The sequence below is a fragment of the Eleutherodactylus coqui genome, chromosome 3, assembly GCF_035609145.1.
Source record: "Eleutherodactylus coqui strain aEleCoq1 chromosome 3, aEleCoq1.hap1, whole genome shotgun sequence".
NCBI classification, from domain to species: Eukaryota; Metazoa; Chordata; class Amphibia; order Anura; family Eleutherodactylidae; genus Eleutherodactylus; species Eleutherodactylus coqui.
Window position 1 is genome coordinate 123,956,755 of NC_089839.1, and position 23,884 is coordinate 123,980,638.

A 23,884-nucleotide genomic window follows, 5' to 3' on the forward strand; every position below is an offset into this window, starting at 1 on the left:
CCGGATGGTTCAATACCACTTTTGGGATGAGATCTATTGAGAAAATGACAAGGCCAAGTGTCTTTTGAGCCAGATGGACAGATGATTTTACAACTTGGAAAAGATGTTCCAACTCCCACTCACATCCTCTCACTCACAGCACCTCAAGAAGAAGAATGGAGATTGTTTGCGGTAATTTATGAGCCAGATCACTCAGGCCCCACCCTGGACATAGGAATTTAACTACCAGGAGTATGGGCAGAAGATAATGCTCGAGGACTCGCTCAGAACATAGTCACAGTACAGCTGAAACCAGGGCACAACCTGTGTCTATCAAGCAATACTGTCAAATACCTGGGATTTCATATCTCACAAGGGAAGAGACAACTGGGTGTTGAAAGAAAGCAGGCTGTCTGCAATACCCCTGTACCAACGACTAGAGGAGAAGTCAGAGAATTCCTTGGAGATGCTGGATACGGAAGAATACAGATATCTGGCTTTGCTGAAATGGCCAAACCCCTCCATGAAGTCACAAAGTAAGGTGAAGATGCTGCCTTCTGCTGGGAACAGGAACATACAAGAGCCTATGACAACATCAAATAAGCTCTTCTAAAAGCACCCGCACTGGCCTTGGAGAGTGCCATTTATTCTGTATGTTCATGAGAAGGGACTGACGATCGGTGTTCTCACTGATGATGGGATCATGGCATCAACCGGTTGTCTATCTCTCCAAACAACTTGACAAGGTGGCCATATGATGGAATTCCTGCCTGAGAGCACTGGCAGCAACATTCGTCTTGGTTACGGAGGCTGAGCTTATGCTCAGTCAAGAGTGGACAGCACAGGTGCCACATTCTGTCCTAACTCTGATGGACATCAAAGGTCACCACTGCCTGACAAATATGCTTGACCAAGGACCAACGTTGAATATTACACGGATGATAGCAATTTTGTGGATAAAGGCATATGCTACGTTTGAAATGAAGTGGTCAGCCTAAAGACTACTACAGAAGCATAACCACTGCACAAAGGAACTTCAGCTCAAAAGGTAAAAATTATTGCAAGTCAATATCTTCATTGAGTCAAAGTATGCCTTCCTTATTCTCCACGTTCATGGGGCCCTGTATTAAAGGCCCATTTAGACACAACGATTATCGCTCAAAATTCACTCCGTTGTGTTTAGATGTCCGCCCATCGTGCAAATTTCATGAAACCATCACTCATCGTTGTCTTTCAGCGTGCTGAAAGACGAAGATGAGCCTCATCAGGGATTCACAGCGGGCTACAGCTGATACTATTGTTTCAGCTGTACCCCATCCCTGATAACAGGCTCGGTATGAAGAACAGAGCGGTCCAGCTCTGTTCTCCATACCTGACACGGAGCGCCCGGCTGTATAACAGCCGGGCTCTCCGTGCAGAAAACATCTGGATGCAGAAGACAAGGGGGGGAGGGCACCCGGGGGGGGGGCACCCCGCTTGCCTTCTGCATCCTCCACTCCGAGCACCCGGCTGTATAACAGCTGGGCGCTGGAGCGGGGGAACAGCTGTATGCAGAAGACAAGCGGGGAAACCCCACTTGTCTTTTGCAGCCTCCGCTAGCAGCATAAGGCGATCGCTCATCTTGCGCTGTAAATGACACGATGATCGCTCAAAATTCGCTTGAGCGACATCTTTTGAGCGATTATCGCTGTGTCTAAATCAGGATTAAGAAAAGGGTGTGATTACTTTAGTGGATCAAGAAGTTAAGCATGCTCCTCTTATTCCGGAACTGTTAGAAGAGGTCTTTAACCCCAAAGGAAAACAGAAGGGAGGTTCACTCATTGCACAGGGAAACACAAAAGCAGATGTTGCTGCCACTCTCCTAAATGCCAAAAGTCCTGTCAAGCTTTTCCCGATTCCCCTCAGCAGCTGGAACCCCTGCTACAATCGAGATGAATATAAATGGCTACAGATAGGAGATGGAAAATACACACCTGAGGGCTGGTTCATCTTCAGATGGAAGAATTGTGATCCCGACAGCACTAGTCAAGAAAGTGCATGAGGACACATACTCTGGGTCTACCACTATGGAAAATCTAATCCAAGATATGTTATACATCCCAAGATTTACCAGTCAATCACCAGAAGTGTGTCATTTGTGCTAAAAATAATCCCAGACAAGGTCCTCTGAAGACTCAAGGGACACAGGTGTCCATGTGCTCAGGCGAGCCCCGACAGCCTGCACAACCTCCGCTCCTGCTTGCCACCACTAGAACCAGGCGCCCACATGCTCAGTTGAGCCCCGCCTCGGCAAGGCATGGCAAAGCGACACACCTGCCCAGACAAAGCCCACAATAGCCTGCCGCAGGCCAGCACTGGATTCCCTACTCTTGGGAACATTCCCAATACCTTTTAAGGTTTTCAGTGATGACCTGCCACAGCCTAGCAGCCCGGACCATTCCCAGACTTGACTGCCCCCCCCCCCCCTCCACAGCTTGCCTCGCAGCCCACTTCACAGACGATGATAACTAGCAGAGGCCTGCATCATCTTCCCAACCTTTAGGAACCTCCAGACCATCCAAGGCCTCTTTCCACCACACGAGACGCTCGCAGCGGCCTACTAGCCCCGACCATCGATGGGCACCCATGCTCCATTGTCTACGTCTCTGCCTGCTCCATCTTGCACATGCCTCATCACCATCCGCAAAGACTGTCTAGTTCACGCCCATGCTTTGCTTCGTCCATGCTCATGTTTAGGCTTCGTGTTGTCCACGCCCATGCCATGTCCGTTAATGCTACGTTTTGTGCTGCTCACGCTCATGTCATGCCCTGTGTCCCTGTCTATGCCTAAGCTATGCTCCTCTCTCTGCACTGACTGCTCCCCTCCGCTTTAGTCACCCTCACCTCTTGCCACAGTCTGCTCCGCACACGCCCTGCCTCATCTACCCTATTGCTCAATTGAGCATGCCACATACCTCGACAGGGTCGCTCAACGGAGCAGGAGGCAAGCCATCCCCTTTAACAGTAACACCCTGTATATTCACACTCTCGTCTTTGCTCTAACCTCTACCACCATCCTCACTGCCTGCCCCCGCAGCAGACTCTCCCCTCTCCAATCTATACTAAATGCGTCAGCTAGACTCATCTTCCTGTCCAGCCGCATCTCAGACGCCTCTGCACTATGCCAGTCGCTGCACTGGCTGCCTACGTATTACAGAACTCAAATTTAAATTCATCAATCTCATTCATAGAGCTCTCCATGGCCACGCACCACCGTACATCACCTCCCTTTTGACCATACATCACCAAGCCCGCGGGCTCACCCCCTGAGAACATGGTCAGACTAGATGTCCCCCTTATACGAACCTCAAATGCTCTCCTCTAGGACTTCACTAGAGCAATACCCACCCTATGGAATGCTCTACCCCAAGACATCCAGAAAATAACTAGGGCACGTCTGAAATTCTGTACAAAGACTCACCTCTTCAAAAGCAGCACACCAACTCTCCTGATTTAGTCCCTTTCCTTCAAATTACACCCATCATGTACACTCCCTGCCCCCATACCTCCTATACCATCCCACCCCGTCCTGATTGAACTCCCCCATGCATTCAAAAGCGCTGCGGAATAAGTTGAAGAAATAAAATTATATTATGACACAATCTTATGGAGCAGCTCCCTTCCAAGATGAACTAGTGGACTTTACTCAAATGCCTGCAGCTGAACGATGGAAGTATCTCCTGGTCTTTGTCTGCACATACACAGGGTGGGTTGAGGCCTACCCCACTAGGACTGAGAAATCATCCGAAGTGGCCAGAGCACCAGAGCACTACTGAGACATAATTCCAAGACACTGCCTACTGGTGTGGATTGGGTCAGACAATGGACCAGTCTTTGCTGCAGAGATTATACAACAGCTAGCCAGCTGCCTCAAGATCAGATGGAAACTGCATACTGCCTACAGACCCCAGAGCTCAGGAAAGATTGAATGTATGAACTGGACTTAAAAACTTACCTACCTTTTAAAGCTCTGTCAGACTCACTTAAATGGCCACAAATCCTACCCATTGCTCCACTTAGAATCAGGTCTGCCCCAACTAAAAAAGACAAAAAAAAACCTAGTTATTCCCCTTTTCAGATGCTGTATGGCAGGCCCAGCCGGGTAGTATTGGGCATTAGAGCAAACAATAAAATAGTGGGAGAGATGATAAAATCACCAGCAGATGCTTCTCCTGGGTAGGACCATGGCAGCCATTTCCAAAAGGGCAAGAAAAAAGACTATTTGTTTAAATACTGCTGTGCAGAAGTTACCCATGTCTGGATACTGCTGTGTACTTTTTCTTCCAGGGAAAAAAATCATCTGGGTGAAAGATTGGCACTAGAGATGAGCGAGCACCAAAATGCTCGAGTGCTCGTTACTCGAGTCGAACTTTCAGTGATGTTTGAGAGTTCGTTTCGAGTAACGAACCCCATTGAAGTCAACGGGCGACTCGAGCATTTTTGTATATGACTAGTGCTCCGCTAAGCTTTTCATTTGTGAAAATCTTAGCAAATCACCAGTCATGTAAAAAACACAGAAATGGATAGGGCAGGCGAGGAGCAGTATGCAGGGCTGCATTTCGGGCTCCGAGGTCTCACTATTAAGCCACAATAGTGGCAAGAGTGAGACCCCCCCCCCCCCCCCCCCCCCCGCTGTCAGCATAACGATCGTTCTCCTCTGCCACAGCTGTAACAGCTGTGGCAGAGAAGAACAATATTAGCCCATTGAATTCAATGGAGCCGGCAATACAGCCGGCTCCATTGAAAGCAATGGGCTGCCGGCGAGCGCGGGATGAATTTCGGGAAGGGCTTAAAAATATAAGCCCTTACCTGAAAAAGAAAGATTTTAGTGTAAAAAAAGAATAAAAATGCAGGCATTCTCTTCAATGGAGCCGCTGCTGCTGCCGGCGACTCCATTGAAGACAATGGTCCGCTGGCACACCTGAATTCTTTTTCAGGGAAGGCCTTTACATATAAGCCATTCCCTGGAAATGAATTAAAAGTGATTTAAAAAACAAAAAAAATAGATACTCACCTCCCTTCAGCTGCCGGGGCACAGCCGTGTCTTCTCCTGCTGTCCCCTGCACTGTGGTGCTGAACTGCTGTCATTCAGCTGAGAGCTGCGCTGAGCCAATCAGAGGCAGCATTCACTCACCCATTCATGAATGGGTGTGAGTGAGATCTGCCTCTGATTGGTCAGGCAGTGACCAATCAGAGGCAGCTCATTCAGCAGGCGGGGATTTTAAATCCCCGGCTGCTGAATACTACAGAGAGCAGTTCAGGAGAACTGCCAGCTGGCCGCAGCTGAACTCCGTCTGCCGGGACTAGATGAGTATATATATATATATTTTTTTTTTTACACATTTCTGGATGAATTGCAGGGAAAGGCTTATATATTTAAGCCCTTCCCGAAAATTCATTGTGCGATCGCCGGCAGCCCATTGCTTTCAATGGAGCCGGCTGTATTGCCGGCTCCATTGAATTCAATGGGCTAACATCGTTCTGCCGGGACAAGGTGAGTATATTTTTTTTTTTTACTTTTGACACATTTTAGGATGATTTTCAGGTAAGGGCTTATATTTTTAAGCCCTTCCCGAAAATGCATCCTGCGCTAGCCAGCAGCCCATTGCTTTCAATGGAGCCGGCTGTATTGCCGGCTCCATTGAATTCAATGGTCAGTGCTTGTTTAATTGAGACGAGCACCGCGTGGTGCTCGTCTCGAGTAACGAGCATCTCGAGCACCCTAATACTCGAACGAGCATCAAGCTCGGACGAGTATGCTCGCTTATCTCTAATTGGCACCAGAGACTTCTCAAACCAAGGTCGAAGGGTCAAATACACTGTTATTGAATCTACTCTCACTGCTGTTAAAGTTGCTGAAATAGTACCTTGAATCCACCATACCAGAGTCAAATTGACCTACACTAATCATGCCTGCATACCACACCAGACAGATCTCCAGAAGCTCACTATAAAAATGTCCAAAAGTGCCTTGGACTAGACAAAGACCTTGCCCCTACTGGAAAGTGGGGAGGAACCTGCTGACAGTGTTTACTACACAGAGACAGAGGTTTTCACACAGAGACATTGTTTTTCCCTCAAATACAAAGGAGAGGGGAGAGCTACAGCTGCAAGACAACAAGAGGAAGAAGGGTTAGTGGGTACTAACGACTGTGCTGGGGGTGGAGGGATAGCATGTTTCCCAATAGGCTACACATGCATTTTAATTCTGTAGTCATTCGGTTCAGCGGAAAGCAACCACACGATTTTCAGTCCATCCGCTTTCATATTGGTACTTTTTAAGATTGGTATTTTACTCAGGATTGTCTTCATCCTATTTTAACAGATATTTGTTTTGTATAAATTTCATGTTAATTTACATGTACGGATGCTCATATTCTCTTTTATGTTTTTTGTCTCATATATTTTATCACTATTCAGATCGATGTTTTTATCATATATGTATTGTTCTTATTGACACATTTGTGAGATTTCATTATGTTTATGAATTTTGTTCTTTTTTTCCCCCTCTCCTCCCCTTTCTTTGTTAATCACTCCTTCATTATCTATTTGTACTTATCACACAGTCCTATCCAGCCGAACTGACGAAGGGGTTCTTCCCCGAAACGCGTATTCTATTGCTGGTTTTTAATTTGTGAAAAAATAATAAAAAAGAAGTGCTTTCACCATCACACATTGGACTTTGATCTACATCTTCTAGTAGCTTAGATGGTTGCGCCTCCATACCAGTTCTTTTCACATCCTTTTCGCTACACTCACGCCCACACTGGTAGAGCATCATCTGGTTGGCAGCACCTCCACCATTCAAAATACTCAATCATTGAAAGCTCTTTGTACTTCATAAATATTACACCACCCTCACTGGGTCTTGCTCCACCCTCCTTTTTCATTTCTTTTACCCAAATTAAAGCGACCCTTCGGTTTCAGGGCAAATTATGTCCCTGAGCAGCAGGTTATACCTGTGCTGCTTGTTTTCTGCTGCCTGCATAATTCTACTCTTCTGGTTCAATTTTTGGCTGTCCAAGATAGCCGATGAAAACTTCAGATTACCTAATCCCCATAGTGCATTGGTAGAACAGGTATAGTGTACTGGTTAAGACTGATTGGCCAGCACTGATCACTTGATTAGCGCTGGCCAATCATAAAACAGTAGAAAGTACATTAGCTAGGCAGAAAATAGTAGCAGCCATTTTGGAAAGACAAAAATTGGGACCAGAACCGGCAGTTCGACAGCATAAAAGAACAGGTGAAGGTACTATAAACATCCCACCATGACAGAATTTTTCTCCCAAAACTGGAGGGTTGCATTAATTGGACGATAAAGCCTTAATGTGCTCTTATTTTAAAGCAAACTACTTAGACTGGTCAATATAAACTTTATTACATTAGTTGCTAATGAAAAGCTTGGCAACAATTCTAATTTTACAGCATTTTATATTAATGCAATTAATTTCCAACTAAAAAAATGTTAGATGTTATGCGTTATTTTTTTTGTCAGTGCTGCACCAATTAGTCATGCAGGTAGTTCTAGTGCAGTATACTAATTAAGCATCTATCTTGCTAAGAACAATAAATCGAATGCCCGATTTGCTGAGTCGGTCAATCAGCTTGGTTTTGGAAAATGCTGCTCCTGGTGTGTATACTCCCCCACTGCAAAACAAAAATGATTTAAAAAGTGAAAAGACCAAAGTTCAGCAGTGTTACACGACCACACGTTAAACAAGTAATTTATAGAAACACTATAAAACTGTTCATAAGTAAAACATGGTTTATGGTTATAGAGGATTGCCATTAGTCTTTACCTAGCAACATATTCAACAGAGCAGAACACACAGAACACATTGTATAAAAAGGATTATGCAAAAATAAATAAATAAATAAATAAAATAATTCTAGAATTAAAACAGAACTGCAAGTACAAAAGGGGGCGATTTATACATTTTTGCATTAACCATTAGGGCAGCAGAAACAGTGGGACAAAAGGCTTGCGGCCATTTAACACGTAACGAGTGTTGGGCAAACGATGCCCGACACTTGTCCCCGTGTATACTTGCTCCCGTGCTTTTACACAGGAGTGAGCATCGCTTGATCGCTCACAGCGCAGCCAGCAGGCAGGCAGGGCAGCTGGAGGAGAGTTCTCTCCCCACTCTCCCACGTCGCTCTAATAACGTATGCTATGATTTTTTTTTCACAGGTAATACACGCGTTGTATAATGATATTGGTATAGTGTACTGAAAGCTGGGTGACACTATACAATGTGAATTTTGAGGAATTCAAGGCCAGAAAGCACACAAGAGGTTCATTTGTAAAATGCTGGTAGTTAAAGACAAATACAATACATTTGTATATATAATATCCCTCAAACTATTGCTCTCCTAAAAGTACTTTTACACACACACACAAATATTCCAGCTTGTGGAAAAAGACGAATGCCTGACATGTGGATCTGGAAATGATTTAAATGTGGCGGTAATTCCGTGTCAAAATCCACACTTAAACGCAATATTACTGTGCGTGTTAACACCCCAACAGCACCAAGTGCATTGTACTCCAATCAACTAGAAGTTGTGATGTCTACAAAAGGAAGAAATCTGTAAAAATATTGCCCTTTTGTAGATTTCCTTTGCATGATCATTGGATTGTACAGCATTAAATTAATCCTAGAAAGCCTAAGGTTTTTGACTCATGTGGACCCCTAATGTGAGTCCATTAAACTCCCGTTAATTCTGAGCACTGTATCACAGCAAATGTAGTTTTAAATGACCCCTTTCTTAACTACTTGTTAGTGATACTTCACAATTAAGTGGTTGAGAATAACAGTAAGGCCGGGCTCACATGACCATATGAGCTGGCATGCCATGTGCGAATCTCACATACAGGCAAGCAGCAAGTATACAATTGCTTGCGTACTTGCTGGTGCTGCCAATCCCCATGCACTATTTTGCCATGTATGCGTACATAATACATGCCAAGATAGCGTATGCTGTGATTTTTTTCGCGCAGGTAATGCACATGTGTGGTATAATGATATTGGTATAGTGTCACCCACCTTTCCGTGTCAAATTAGAATCATAGAATGGTAGAGTAAAAGGGACCTCTAGGGTCATCAGGTCCAAACCCCTGCGCAGTGCAGGATTCATTAAATTATCAGACAGATATTTGTCCAGCCTTTGTTTGAACACTTTCATTGAAGGATAACTCACTACCTCTCGTGGTAATCTGTTCCACTCATTAATCACCCCATTTTTTTCTAGTATCTAATTTGTGTCCCTTTCAGTTTCATCCCATTGCTTCTAGTCTTTCCTTGTGCGAATGAGAATAGGGCTGATCCCTCTGCACTATGACAGCCCTTCAGATATTTGTAGACAGCTATTAAGTCTCCTCTCAGCCTTTTTTGCAAGCTAAACATTCCCAGATCCTTTAAGCGTTCCTCATGGGACAGGATTTGCGGACTGCTCACCATCTTGGTAACTCTTCTCTGAACTTGCTCCAGCTTGTCTAGGTCTCTTTTAAAGCGGGGTGCCCAGAATTGGACACAGTATTCCAGATGAGGTCGGAGCAAGGAAGAGTAGAGGGGGAAAATTAGCTCATGTGATCTAGACTCTATGTTTCTCTTAATACATCCCAGAATTGAGTTTGCCTTTTTGGCTGCTGCATCACATTGTTGACTCATGTTCAGTCTATGATCTATTAGTATATCTAAGTCTTTTTCACATATGCTGCTGCTGCTGCTTAGCCCAATTCCGCCCATTCTGCATGTGCTTTTTTCATTTTTCTTGCCCAGATGCAGGACTTTGCATTTCTCCTCCTTCCTTAAATACAGTTCTGCTAGTCGTCACCCACTGTTCAAGCTTTTCTCTATCTTTTGGAATATTCTTTCTTGCCTAGTGTTAGATATCCCTCCTAGCTTTGATCAGTTTCCCATCAATTCCCTGATCCAGATCATTTATTAAAATGTTGAAAAACACTGGGCAGAGCCTTGTGGTACCCCACTTGATACATTCTTCCACTTGGATGTGCAGCAATTTATGACTACTCTTTGAGTACGATCATTTAGCCAGATGTAAATCCACTTAACAGTTGCCTTGTCAATCTCATATTTGGTCTTTTTTTTCATTATGGCATGAGATACTTTGTCAAATGATTGCCCTCTTTCTGGACTAGGGGAAAGTTGGGTTGAACTCCTCAATATTCATTCCCCCTTCCCTCACATCTGCAGGAACCTTTGATGCACATTTGTCTTAGTAAGTCCTTTATCTTGATGGAAATAAAGTTATCCAGTGACAAGGGGATGTTAATTACCCACTGCCCACCAGGCATTTGTCGCTGTTTATATTTCAGAGAGACGTTTCAGCACCATGACTTGTTAGTGTCCTTATCAATGTAGAATTTTATAATGGGGATTATGGGTCACCCAAAAGCCCCAGCTCAACATCAGGTACATTTTCAGAACTGTGAGGACACTGTGGACCTGGTGCAGTTACTCCTGTCACTGTGCGACCCCCATAATGGCTTATATACATAGCCAATCGTCTATTTCCCATCATGCTTCGTATTAACGGGTAGGTGAATTCCTGATATTAAACATGACAGTCATGTCTTACACCATTGGAGTGCCTCCCAGGGAAATAGGGCCAAAATATGTAATCGGTGTTCCATCCAGATGATACATGCATATACTCAATCCACCTTTGATGATATCAGAAAAAGCGGGGGTATAGTTCTGCAGAGGCTTTAAAACCAAGTGGGTTACTTACTAGAGATGAGCGAGCACCAAAATGCTCGGGTGCTCGTTACTCGAGTCGAACTTTCCGCGATGCTCGAGGGTTCTTTTCGAGTAACGTACCCCATTGAAGTCAATGGGCGACTCGAGCATTTTTGTATATCGCCGATGCTCGCTAAGGTTTTTATTTGTGAAAATCTGGGAAATTCAAGAAAGTGATGGGAACGACACAGACACGGATAGGGCAGGCGAGGGGCTACATGTTGGGTTGCATCTCACGTTCCCAGGTCCCACTATTAAGCCACAATAGCGGCAAGAGTGGGCCCCCCCCCCTCCCAACAATTTTTACTTCTGAAAAACCCTCATTAGCAAGGCATACCTTAGCTAAGCACCACACTACCTCCAACAAAGCACAATCACTGCCTGCATGACACTCCGCTGCCACTTTTCCTGGGTTACATGCTGCCCAACACCCCCCCCCCCGGCACGACCCAGTGTCCACAGGGCACACCAAAGTGTCCCTGCGCAGCCTTCAGCTGCCCTCATGCCACACGCTGGCCTCATAGCCACACCACCCTCATGTCTATTTATAAGTGCGTCTGCCATGAGGAGGAACCGGAGGCACACACTGCAGAGGGTTGGCAGGGCCAGGCAGCAACCCTCTTTAAAAGGGGCGGAGCGATAGCCCACAATGCTGTACAGAAGCAATGAGAACTCCAATCCTGTGCCACCTCCATCAGGAGCTGCAAACGTGGGCATAGCAATGGGGAATCCATGTGCCACACAGTGTTCATTCTGTCAAGGTGTCGCATAGCTCAATCTACACTGCAAGGGGAAAGCCGTCAGTGCTCTGCCCCCTACCCAAGTCAGTCAGTGCCTTTGTGCCAGACAGGTCAAACACCGCAATGGGAACTAAGTTTGCACCAACAGCATAGGTGGGTCCTAGGAAACCCAAGACATGAACAAAAAATTGATCTGAGCAGCCAAACATGGCAGACTTGCACCGCGCCCACGGCATAGGCCTCGCCCCACAGATTCAGCAATCCAAGGCTGGAAGCGGACTTTCACTGCACCCAGGACATAGGCCTTTGCACAAACCCTCAGCAATCGCGGGCCTACAGCGGACTCCAATGCTAGCGTAGCTGTGCACGTCTCATTAGCGCTGTATTGCTCCTGTAGTTTGTCCCAATGCAGTGCGCCGGATAGTAGAGCTAACGTCAGATTAAATACAGGTGGGCTTCGGCCCACACTGCATGCCCCAGTCAGACTTGGTTTTTTTTATAAGTAGTGTGAGACAGTGACCGGCAAAGTGCTGGAGGGCCGTTACATTTGCCCTAGGATGCTCTCCTATGAGTCGTTGGGGAGCGCTTGGGCAGATACGTGCCACCGAGCAGCCTGGGCTCGGTGGAGGAAGCCGGCAGTTTAGTGTTAGTGGCATTAAGCCACTAACACGTTGTAGTGAGTAAGTGGCTCCAAGCCGCATAATCCGGGCCAGCTTTTCCTGGAGTGACCAAAGTGAAGGGTGGGATGGTCACTCCCACGTATCAGGTGGGGCTGGTACCAGGCATTATAAAGCCTGGGCCTACAGGGCCAGGAAGAGAGCTGAGACCTTTGCAGGTCTGAGAGTCCTGGCTGTGCAGGAGCCATTTGTTTACCAGTACGTAGACAGGGACGCTACCGGTGTAGTAAGTGCTCAGATGAGCAGGATTTACTTTATGTTTGCCTGATGTAAAGGCCTGTATTTTGCTTTGGTTGTTTGGAAATAAACCCAGGCAAAGCCTGGACTAAAGACTTTATCCTATGTGTCACTGTCTCTGACTGCTTATGCCCAGGTTGCTACCGAACCTAAACGCTAGTCCCTCACAGTAGACACAGGCAGGTACAACTCCCTAATGTGAAGTCCGTGTGGACCCAAAGCATGGGTGGCTCCCTGGAATCCACCGGCGGTACATAAACAAATCCCATTGCAGTGCCCAGCACAGCTGAGGTAACGTCAGATTAAATGCAGGTGGGCTCGGCCCACACTGCATGCCCCAGTCTGACCGAGGTTTTTGATACATAGACACTAGCAGGTACAAATCTGTAATGTGAAGTCCCTGTAGACCCACAGCATGGGTGGCTCCCTGGAACCCATCGGCGGTACATAAATGTATCCCACTGCAGTGCCCTGCTCAGCAGAGCTAACGTCAGATACAATACAGGTGGGCTTCGGCTCACAGTGCATGCACCAGTCAGACTGGTAATATGTACCTTAACAGTAACCGCGTTGGTGGGATTGTGGTCGAGACTGCGGACCTAGTAGCGCGGTTTTATTTAGTTGGTTTTCGGAATGTGACCATGATTAAGTGGGCCATGGTGGGGGGATGGTGGGGGGGGGGCTCTCTTGTTGTGTCGTTAAAGGTGAAATTCTTGGACTGCCACCAGACGGACCAATGCAAAGGTATTTGCCAAGAATGTTTTCATTGTTGGAGGAGGAGGGGGATGTTTTTGAGGCACTACGTGTCCTCTCCACGTGTCCGTGGTTATATGCACCATAACAGTAACCGCGTTGGTGGGAAATGGCCTCGCCGCCAACATGTCTTTGGGAAGCCTCCGTTTCCACACCCCAGTGACATAGCATTAGCAGCGGTATAGGCAGAGCCCGAATTAGTAACATTTCAGCGGTAGCATTAGGGACAGGCCCCAGTAACATATCACTAGCAGCAGTATAGGGGGAGCACAGTATTAGTTCCATTTCAGTAGTAGTAGCAGTCAAGACAGGCCCCAGTAACATATAACTAGCAGCAGTATAGGGGGAGCACAGTATTAGTTCCATTTCAGTAATAGTAGCAGTCAAGACAGGCCCCAGTAACATATCACTAGCAGCACTATAGGGGGAGCACAGTCTTAGTTCCATTTCAGTAGTAGTAGCAGTCAAGACAGGCCACAGTAACATTCCCGTTGCAGCAGTTTAGGGAGATAACAGTCTCTTTCACATTTCAGTAGTTGCAGTATAGACAAGGTCCCAGTTACATTTATGTAGCAAAAGTGTAGGCCAACCCCACACACCTTGCTGTACCATGAGTGCAGGCGAAGCCCATAAAAATTACTAGGATTAAACTGTAGGCGATGGCCCAAAAAAATTGGTGTACCAACAGTACTAATGTACCTCAGAAAAATTGCCCATGCCCAACCAAGAGGGCAGGTGAAACCCATTAATCGCTTTGGTTACTGTGGCTTAATTTGTAACTAGGCCTGGAGGAAGCCCAGTTTAAATAAAAATTGGTTCAGGTGCAAGTTTCAACGCTTTAATGATAATTGAAACGTAAAAACATTGTTTACAAAAGTAATATGACTGAGCCTTGTGGGCCTAAGAAAAATTGCCCGTTCGGCGTGATTACGTGAGGTTTCAGGAGGAGGAGCAGGAGGAGGAGGATGAATATAATACACAGATTGATGAAGCTAAAAGGTCCCCATTTTTATGGTGATAGAGAACGATGCTTCCATCCGCGGGTGCAGCCTACATATTGTTTAGGTACCGCTGCTGTCCGCTGGTGGAGAAGAGAACTCTGCGGAAATCCAGGCTTTGTTCATCTTTACGAGTGTAAGCCTGTCGGCACTGTCAGTTGAGAGGCGGGTACGCTTACCCGTGATGATTCTCCCAGCCGCACTAAACACCCTCTCTGACAAGACGCTAGCCGCAGGACAAGCAAGCACCTCTAGGGCAAACAGCGTGAGTTCAGGCCACGTGTCCAGCTTCGACACCCAGTAGTTGTAGGGAGCAGAGGCGTCACGGAGGACGGTCGTGCGATCGGCTACGTACTCCCTCACCATCCTTTTACAGTGCTCCCGCCGACTCAGCCTTGACTGGGGAGCGATGACACAGTCTTGCTGGGGAGCCATAAAGCTGGCAAAGGCCTTGGAGAGTGTTCCCCTGCCTGCGCTGTACATGCTGCCTGATCTCCACACCTCCCCTGCTACCTGGCCCTCGGAACTGCGCCTTCTGCCACCAGCGCTGTCGGATGGGAATTTTACCATCAGTTTGTCCACCACAGTCCTGTGGTATAACATCACTCTCGAACCCCTTTCCTCTTTGGGTATGAGAGTGGAAAGGTTCTCCTTATACCGTGGGTCGAGTAGTGTGTACACCCAGTAATCAGTAGTGGCCAGAATGCGTGTAATGCGAGGGTCACGAGAAAGGCATCCTAACATGAAGTCAGGGTACCTGTACGCAACACATGGCTGTCCTCACTAGGAAGATCACTTTCAGGATCCTCCTCCTCAGGCCATACACGCTGAAAGGATGACAGGCAAGCAGCATGGGTACCCTCAGCAGTGGGCCAAGCTGTCTCTTTCCCCTCCTCCTCATTCTCCTCCCCCCCCTCCTCCTCCTCTTCTTCAACGCGCTGAGATATAGACATGAGGGTGCTCTGACTATCCAGCGACATACTGTCTTCCCCCGCCTCCGTTTCCGAGCGGAAAGCGTCTGCCTTTATGCTTTGCAGGGAACTTCTCAAGAGGCATAGCAGATGAATGGTGACGCTAATGATTGCAGCATCGCTGCTCACCATCTGGGTAGACTCCTCAAAGTTTCCAAGGACCTGGCAGATGTCTGCCAACCAGGCCCACTCTTCTGTATAGAATTGAGGAGGCTGACTCCCACTACGCCGCCCATGTTGGAGTTGGTATTCCACTATAGCTCTACGCTGCTCATAGAGCCTGGCCTACATGTGGAGCGTAGAGTTCCACCATGGGGGTATGTCGCACAGCAGTCGGTGCACTGGCAGATTAAACCGATGTTGCAGGGTCTGCAGGATGGCAGCGTCTGTGTTTGACTTGCGGAAATGTGCGCTGACCCGGCGCACCTTTTCGAGCAGGTCTGACAAGCGTAGGTAGCTTTTCAGAAACCGCTGAACCACCAAATTAAAGACGTGGGCCAGGCCTGGCACGTGCGTGAGGCTGCCGAGCTGCAGAGCCGCCACCATGTTACGGCCGTTGTCACACACGACCATGCCCGGTTGGATGCCCAGCGGCGAAAGCCAGCGGTCGGTCTGCTCTGTCAGACCCTGCAGCAGTTCGTGGGCCGTGTGCCTCTTCTCTCCTAAGCTGAGTAGTTTCAGCACGGCCTGCTGACGCTTGCCCACCGCTGTGCTGCCACGCCGCGCGACACCGACTGCTGGCGACGTGCTGCTGCTGACACATCTTGATTGCGAGACAGAGGTTGCGTAGGAGGAGGAGGGTGGTTTAGTGGAAGATGCATATACCGCCGCAGATACCAGCACCGAGCTGGGGCCCGCAATTCTGGGGGTGGGTAAGACGTGAGCGGTCCAGGCTCTGACTCGGTCCCAGCCTCCACTAAATTCACCCAATGTGCCGTCAGGGAGATATAGTGGCCCTGCCCGCCTGTGCTTATCCACGTGTCCATTGTTAAAGGGGTTGTCTCGCGAAAGCAAGTGGGGTTATACACTTCTGTATGGCCATATTAATGCACTTTGTAATATACATCGTGCATTAAATATGAGCCATACAGAAGTTATTCACTTACCTGCTCCATTGCTAGCGTCCACGTCTCCATGGCTCCGTCTATTTTCGCTGTTTGCTTGCTTTTTTAGACGCGCTTGCGCAGAAGGGTCTTCTTCTTCTGGTTCGTCCGGGCACGCGCAGTGTTCTGGCTCCGCCCCCTTCTACGCGTCATCGCGTAGCTCCGCCCCGTCACGTGTGCCGATTCCAGCCAATCAGGAGGCTGGAATCGGCAATGGAACGCACAGAGCCCATGGTGCACCATGGGAGAAGACCCGCGGTGCACCATGGGAGAAAACCGCAGTGCATCCTTGGGAAAAGAATCGGCGGCCACCTTTGGAAGAAGTTTTATAAGTTGCTGAAACACCAGAACTGTGAGTAGAAACCTGCTTTAAAAGCCGTTTACACTGCTGCATAGTAATGTATGCTTAAGAAGGGGGACTGGGCAATAAAAAAAAAAATCACTGTGGCCTTGAGACAATCCCTTTAAGTGGACCTTGCCAGTAACTGCGTTGGTGAGGGCGCGTACAATGTTGCGGGAGACGTGGTCGTGCAGGGCTGGGACAGCACATCGGGAAAAGTAGTGGCGACTGGGAACCGAGTAGCGCCGAGCCGCCGCCATCATGTTTTTGAAAGCCTTCATTTCCACAAGCCTATACGGCAGCATCTCCAGGCTGATCAATTTGGCTATGTGCACGTTTAACGCTTGAGCGTGCGGGTGCGTGGCGGCGTACTTGCGCTTGCACTCAAACTGTTGCGCTAGCGACGGCTGGATGCTGCGCTGAGAGACATTGCTGGATGGGGCCGAGGACAGCGGAGGCGAGCGTGTGGGTGCAGGCCGGGAGACGGCCGTGCCTGTGTCCTGAGAGGGGGGTTGGATCTCAGTTGCAGGTTGGGGCACAGGGGTGAGGCAGTGGTGCAAACCGGAGGCGGTGAACGGCCTACGTCCCACCTTGTGGGGTGCTTGGCCATCATATGCCTGCGCATGCTGGTGGTAGTGAGGCTGGTGGTGGTGGCTCCCCGGCTGATCTTGGTGCGACAAACCTTGCACACCACAGTTCGCCGGTCGTCTGCACTCTCAGTGAAAAACTGCCACACCTTTGAGCACCTCGGCCTCTGCAGGGTGGCATGGCGCGAGGGGTCGCTTTGGGAAACAGTTGGTGGATTATTCGGTCTGGCCCTGCCTCTACCCCTGGCCACCGCACTGCCTCTTCCAACCTGCCCTACTGCTGCACTTGCCTCCCCCTCTGAAGACCTGTCCTCAGTAGGCTTAGCAAACCAGGTGGGGTCAGTCACCTCATCGTCCAGCTGCTCTTCCTCCAAATCCTCTGTGCGCTCCTCCCTCGGACTTACTGAAATTACTACTACCTCACTGATAGACAACTGTGTCTCATCGTCATCGTCCTCCTCACCCACTGAAAGCTCTTGAGACAGTTGCCGGAAGTCCCCAGCCTCATCCCCCGGACCCCGGGAACTTTCCAAAGGTTGGGCATCGGTCACGACAAACTCCTCCGGTGGGAGAGGAATGGCTGCCCAATCTCGGCAGGGGCCCGAGAACAGTTCCTGGGAGTCTGCCTGCTCCTCAGAATGTGTCATTTTCATGGAGTTAGGAGGCTGGGAGGAAGGAGGAGCAGCAGCCAGAGGATTCAGACTTGCAGCTGTGGACGGCGTAGAAGACTGGGTGGTCGATAGATTGCTGGATGCACTTTCTGCCATCCATGACAGGACCTGCTCACCCTGCTCAGTTTCTAATAAAGGTCTACCGCGTTGACCCATTAATTGTGAGATGAATCTGGGGACCCCAGAAACTTGCCTCTCTCCTAATCCCGCAGCAGTCGGCTGCGATACACCTGGACCAGGAGCTCGGCCTGTGCCCACACCCTGAATTGGGCCCTCCGTGTCCACGCCCCCATCCACGTCCTCTAGGCCTACCCCTACCCCTCAGCATGGTGTATTACGAGTAGAGCAGAAACAGAACGCTGTAATTAAATGTGCCGCTTATTGGCCTGTGGTTGGAGGCTGACTTCGCTTACGGAACGCACAGCAGAGCCAGGAAACAATTATGCGCAAGGCTGGGTATTAATCAGCGACTACTACCCCCAGCAGAAACGCAGTAAACTGAAGACAGTCACAGGCAGGCCAAATATAGTATTTTTTTCCCCACTTTTTGGGAAAAAGCCCACTGCCTCTGATATACGCTGTATTTGGATTTCCCTGTTGGAGGATGACTGTGGTTACTGAAAGGCCAGTGCAGCCAGGAAACAATTATGCGCAAGGCTGGGTATAAATCAGCGACTACTACCCCCAGCACACATGCCGTAAACTGAAGACGATCACTGCCAGGCCAAATATAGTATTTTTTTCCACTTTTTGGGAAAAAGCCCACTGCCTCTGATATACGCTGTATTTGGATTTCCCTGTTGGAGGATGACTGTGGTTACTGAAAGGCCAGTGCAGCCAGGAAACAATTATGCGCAAGGCTGGGTATTAATCAGCGACTACTACCCCCAGCACACATGCCGTAAACTGAAGACGATCACTGCCAGGCCAAATATAGTATTTTTTTCCACTTTTTGGGAAAAAGCCCACTGCCTCTGATATACGCTGTATTTGGATTTCCCTGTTGGAGGATGACTGTGGTTACTGAAAGCCCAGTGCAGCCAGGAAACAATTATGCGCAAGGCTGGGTATTAATCAGCGACTACTACCCCCAGCAGACACGCAGTAAACTGAAGACAGTTACAGGCAGGCCAAATATGGTATTTTTTTCCACTTTTTGGGAAAAAGCCCACTGCCTATATAGCCAGTATACCTCTTTCCCTGCCTCACCAGTACTGCCCCTATACTCTGTAAAATGACTGCAGACTGAGGACGCTATGGTCTGCACGCCCGATATACAAAAAAATAAAATAATTGTGCAACACTGCTAAAAGCAGTACTGCACACGGTCAGATGTGGCCCTAAGAAGGACCGTTGGGGTTCTTGAAGACTAAAATAACACCTAACACTCTCCCTATAGCAGCTACAGCAAGACAGCACTTTCCCTGATCTCTCTCAGCGTGCATCTGTGGCGAGCCGCAGGCGGGACAGATTTTAATACTCGGGTGTCACCTGATCTCCCCAGCCACTCACTGCAGGGGGGTGGTATAGGGCTGGAATGTCACAGGAGGAAGTTGTAATGCCTTCCCTGTCTTTCTATTGGCCAGAAAAGCTCGCAAATTTCTCAGGTAAGGAAATGTAATGGAGTCGAGCACCGCGTGGTGCTCGTCTCGAGTAACGAGCATCTCGAACACCCTAATACTCGAACGAGTATGCTCGCTCATCTCTATTCCTTACCAAAGACATCAGAACCCTAGAGTAGTATCAAATGTCGGCTGATCCTCATTCTGCGGTGGTTCCCAGTGTTATCAGGACTATCCAAAACATAGACTGGTATTTTCTCTTATTTTGCTCCTACTGTGTACTTGTACCGCCTTATCTTTTACATAAATCATCTCTTGTATATTCTTATCCAAGCACTGCAACCTCTTTTTGTAGTCTTCCCTGAACACTTTAAGGAAGTGTGAAGATTGCATGTGTGGTGGGAAGGGAAGGAAGGGACTTGTTATTTGTATAGCGCCAACTTATTCCACAGCACTTTCAGGTAATTTGTTTATTACAAGCAAGCTGGGTACTCATTTTACAGACCTCGGAAGGACAGAAGGCCAAGTTAACCTTGAGCTGGCTATCTGAACCATGCGGGGATTGAACCCGCAGCCTGTGTGTTGAGGTGGGTTAGGCCTTACAGGGTGATATTTGGGCTCCATCTTCTGTAAGTGCAGGATCTAGTGATTTTTTTGCGAGTGTGTGTTAACCCCTTCCCGCTCCAGGACGTACCGGGAGCCTGGTACTTCCCGCAACAGGACGTACCGGTACGTCCTGGAGATATGTGATCCCGCGCTAAGATCCCGCGCTATCCCGCAGCGGGGGCTGTCAGTCACAGCCGGCGTCCCGCTGCAACAGCGGGGGGCATCGGAGATGCACCCGCCGCTGTAAACCCCTTCCCTGCCGCAATCTAAGTAGATCGCGGCAGGGAAAGAGTTCACAGAGGGATCGCGATCCCTCTGTGTCTCCGGCCGGCTCTCGCGATGTCATCGCGAGAGCCCGGCTTGTCACCATGGCAACAGGACGCCAGACACTGGCGTCCTGTATTGCCTGTGCCTATAATCGCTGTATAAGCGATAAGGCATGGAAGAGCAGTAGCTCTACCATGGCTTATGACAGCGATCATAGGCACAGTGATGTAAGTCCCTCAGAGGGACTCAAATAGTATAAAAAAAGAAAAGTGTAAAGAAAAAAAGAAAAATGTAAAAAAAAAAAAAATGTAAAAAAACCCCCTTTTTTATGCTTTTTCTAATATTAGCATAAGAAAAGGGAAAAAAAACTAAAACCCCACATATTGGGTATTGACGCGTCCGTAACAACGTGTACAAAAAGTTGAACATGCTTTTTATTTTGTACGACAAAAAGCGTAAAAAAAAACCCGCTAAAAACAGAGGCAAAATGCTAATTTTTAGCATTTTGCCTCACAAAAAAATGCAATAAAAGTGATCAAAAAAGCCGTACATTTCCCAAAATGGTACCAATAAAAACTACAGCTCGTCTCGCAAAAAATAAGCCCTTAAAGAGCTCCGTACATAGAAAAATAAAAAAGTTACAGGACTTTGAATGCAGCTATAGAGAAAAAAAAAAAAGATTTCCAAAAAAAAAGGGGTTTTATTGCAAAAAAGTGTAAAAACCTAAAAAAAATATAACAATTTTGGTATCGTTGTTACCGTACCGACCCGCAGAAAAAATTTTGTGTCATTTATGCTGCATGATTAACACTGTAAAAAAAAAAAAAAAATCTATGGCAGAATTGATGTTTTCTCTCCGTTATCATTTAAAAAAAAAATAAAAAATTTTACGATATTGTCTATGTACCCAAAAGTGGCACCGATAAAAACTACAGATCGCCACGCAAAAAACAAGCCCTTATACGGCCGCATACACGGAAAAATAAAAAAGTTATGGCTTTTGAAAAATGGAGATGGAAAAATACCAAAAAAATCGCTTGGTCCTCAACGCCAAAATAGGCCGTGTCATTAAGGGGTTAAACACACCTCAACACACACTCTGGTAAAAAAACAAAATATCGACCTTACAAGTCTGCCACGGGTGTCACAGATTGATGACATAAACCACCATCCATGACAATTGGTGGTAGCGTAAGTGTGCATTTCCTTGACAGCATGGGGAAAAAATGCTGGTGTGAGTAGCCCAATACAAATGAATGGTCCCTAAGGCAACTGTTCGGTGGATTCACAACTGGCTGAGTGATTGTTCTCAAAGAGTGGTCATAAATGACTGCACATGCAAGTGGAAGAATGCATCAAGTGGGGTACCACAAAGCTCTCTTCTAGGCCCAGTGTTGTTTAACATTTTTATAAATGATCTGGATCAGGGAACTGATTGAAAACTAATCAAATTTGCCAATGAAACAAAGCTAGGAGGGATAGCCAACACTAGGGAAGAGAGTATTCAAAAAGATCTAGAAAAGCTTGAACAGTGGATGGCAAATAACAGGTTATAGATCAGGTGAGATAATAATTCCCCTCTACTCTTTCTTAGTCAGACCTCATCTAGAATATTGTGTCCAGTTCTGGGCACCCCACTTAAAAAAAAAAGATAGACAAACTGGAGCAAGTTCAGAGAAGAATTACCAAGATGGTGAGCAGTCTGCAAAGCATGTCCTATAAGGAACGGTTCAAGGAACTGGGAAGGTTTAGCTTGCAAAAAAGAAGGCTGAGAGGAGACTTAATAGCGGTCTACAAATATTTGAAGGGCTGTCACAGTGCAGAGGGATCAGCACTATTCTCATTTGCATAAGGAAAGACCAGAATCAATGGGATGAAACTGAAAGGGAGAAGACACAAATTACATATTAGAAAAAAACTTTCTGACAGTGAGAGTGATCAATGAGTGCAACAGGTTACCACGGGAGGTGGCGAGTTCTCCTTGAATAGAAGTGTTCAAAAAAAGGCTGGACAAATATCTGTCTGGGATGATTTAGTGAATATGAAAAGTGGTATGAAAATCTTGTTTTGATGCACTGTGCCAACCAGTATTAGCCCCTTCTTCAGGAAGTGATCAGCGAGTTCCATTGATGTAAAGAAGCTGACCACGGTAATATTTCAATGGGTGCCAAAGTACGCCATTACCAATTCATTCACCACCTTGAATGCAATATTTGTTCCCCGCATGTTGCCTTCTTTACCCAAGTAGGGCATGCCTTTCAGTGGGTAACAAGCTGGAGTCACATATCCAGAAGATTTTTATTCCATATTTTGATGGCTTTAAATTCAAGGCAACAACAACCTTGGAATGGGACCAATTGCTCATCAGTAGTCAGATTCACACCTGGCAGGCTGTAATTTTAAAGACTGTCATTCATCTGGTCCAAATTTGTCTGCAGCCCATCGAACACTTCTTGACTTGTCATCAAATTTCAAAAAATTCATTAGGTCTGCAGATCTTCCCTTATTCATCGTGGCATGTAAAATTGGTGGATCATATTTCTTGCTCAGACTATGGCCGTTTGAAAAATTGCTTTTCAAGTGTCCTGCACTGATCAGCAGTCCAATCAAAGTTTGAATTTCTACTGAATTGCATTTTTGCCATATGATGAATTTTGCTTTATAAATCCTCTCTGCTTCTACCTTTGTGTACTCTACAATTTTTTGGGATATCACTCGTGATGTACAAATCAAAAGCTGGACTCGACGATATATTTAAAAGGTGGCAGCTTTACCCTGTTTGTTTGTGACTTGATAAAATTGGTGTCTTCTCACTTTCTATGGTGCCAGTGGATTTCTGATCCACAGACAGCGGTCTTTCCCTACATAGCAGGTATTTGCAGGAGTGCAGTGCTGTTACCTTCCATATAGTCATCAATATTTTCTGCACTTTGTTGCGGATGAAGTCCCAGACCAAGGCCGGCTGCACACGGCCGTAACGGGCACCGCCACAGAATATTCCGCAGCGAAGCCCGTCACGGTGCCCCCCAGAGACCCCATACTTACCACCGGATCCGGCATCTTGGGTCCCACATGACGCTTCGGCGTGACGCGCCGCAGCGTCATGTGACACGCCGGCCACGTCACAAGACACGCCCACAGCGTCACATGACGCGGTGGTGGGCGGAGCAGCGATTTCACGCTATCTTCCGCTGTGCTACAGCGGAAGATAGCGTGAGCGGACGGCTTCCATTGACCGCAATGGAAGCCGGCCGCACGGACACCAGCGGCAAATAGAGCATGCCACAGGTGAGGACGGGAGATTTCATGGTGCGGAATTCCGCGATGGAATTCCGCACCGTGAGCATTGAGCTATTAGGTTCAATAGAACCCAATAGCTGCGGGCAACGCGGCAGAAATGCGTCCGTGGGAAGGAGGCCTAACACTTAGAGTTCAAAATTTTTCCATGACAAAATCTTGATTTTTCAATGACACTCGCGAAACTTTAAATACACACAATCAAAGGCTTGTTTGTTATTTTTGTATATAGAACAATAAAAAACAAGACACCCCGTGCTAAGTCAAACTATTTCCAGTTCATTATTATTT

At 47.3% G+C, this 23,884-nt stretch overlaps 1 protein-coding gene across 6 annotated transcripts in view; it reads right to left on the minus strand.

The window, feature by feature from the left end:
• Positions 1–7,378: 7,378 nt before the first annotated feature.
• The window catches only part of SCCPDH (saccharopine dehydrogenase (putative)), a 129,050-nt gene continuing 112,544 nt past the window's right edge, over positions 7,379–23,884 (minus strand). For all 6 annotated transcript variants that reach the window (XM_066596047.1, XM_066596048.1, XM_066596049.1 and 3 more), the window contains exon 12: positions 7,379–7,668. In XM_066596047.1, the coding sequence (XP_066452144.1) occupies positions 7,563–7,668 (106 nt within the window). In that variant the 3' untranslated portion in view covers positions 7,379–7,562. The remainder of the gene's footprint in view (positions 7,669–23,884) is intronic.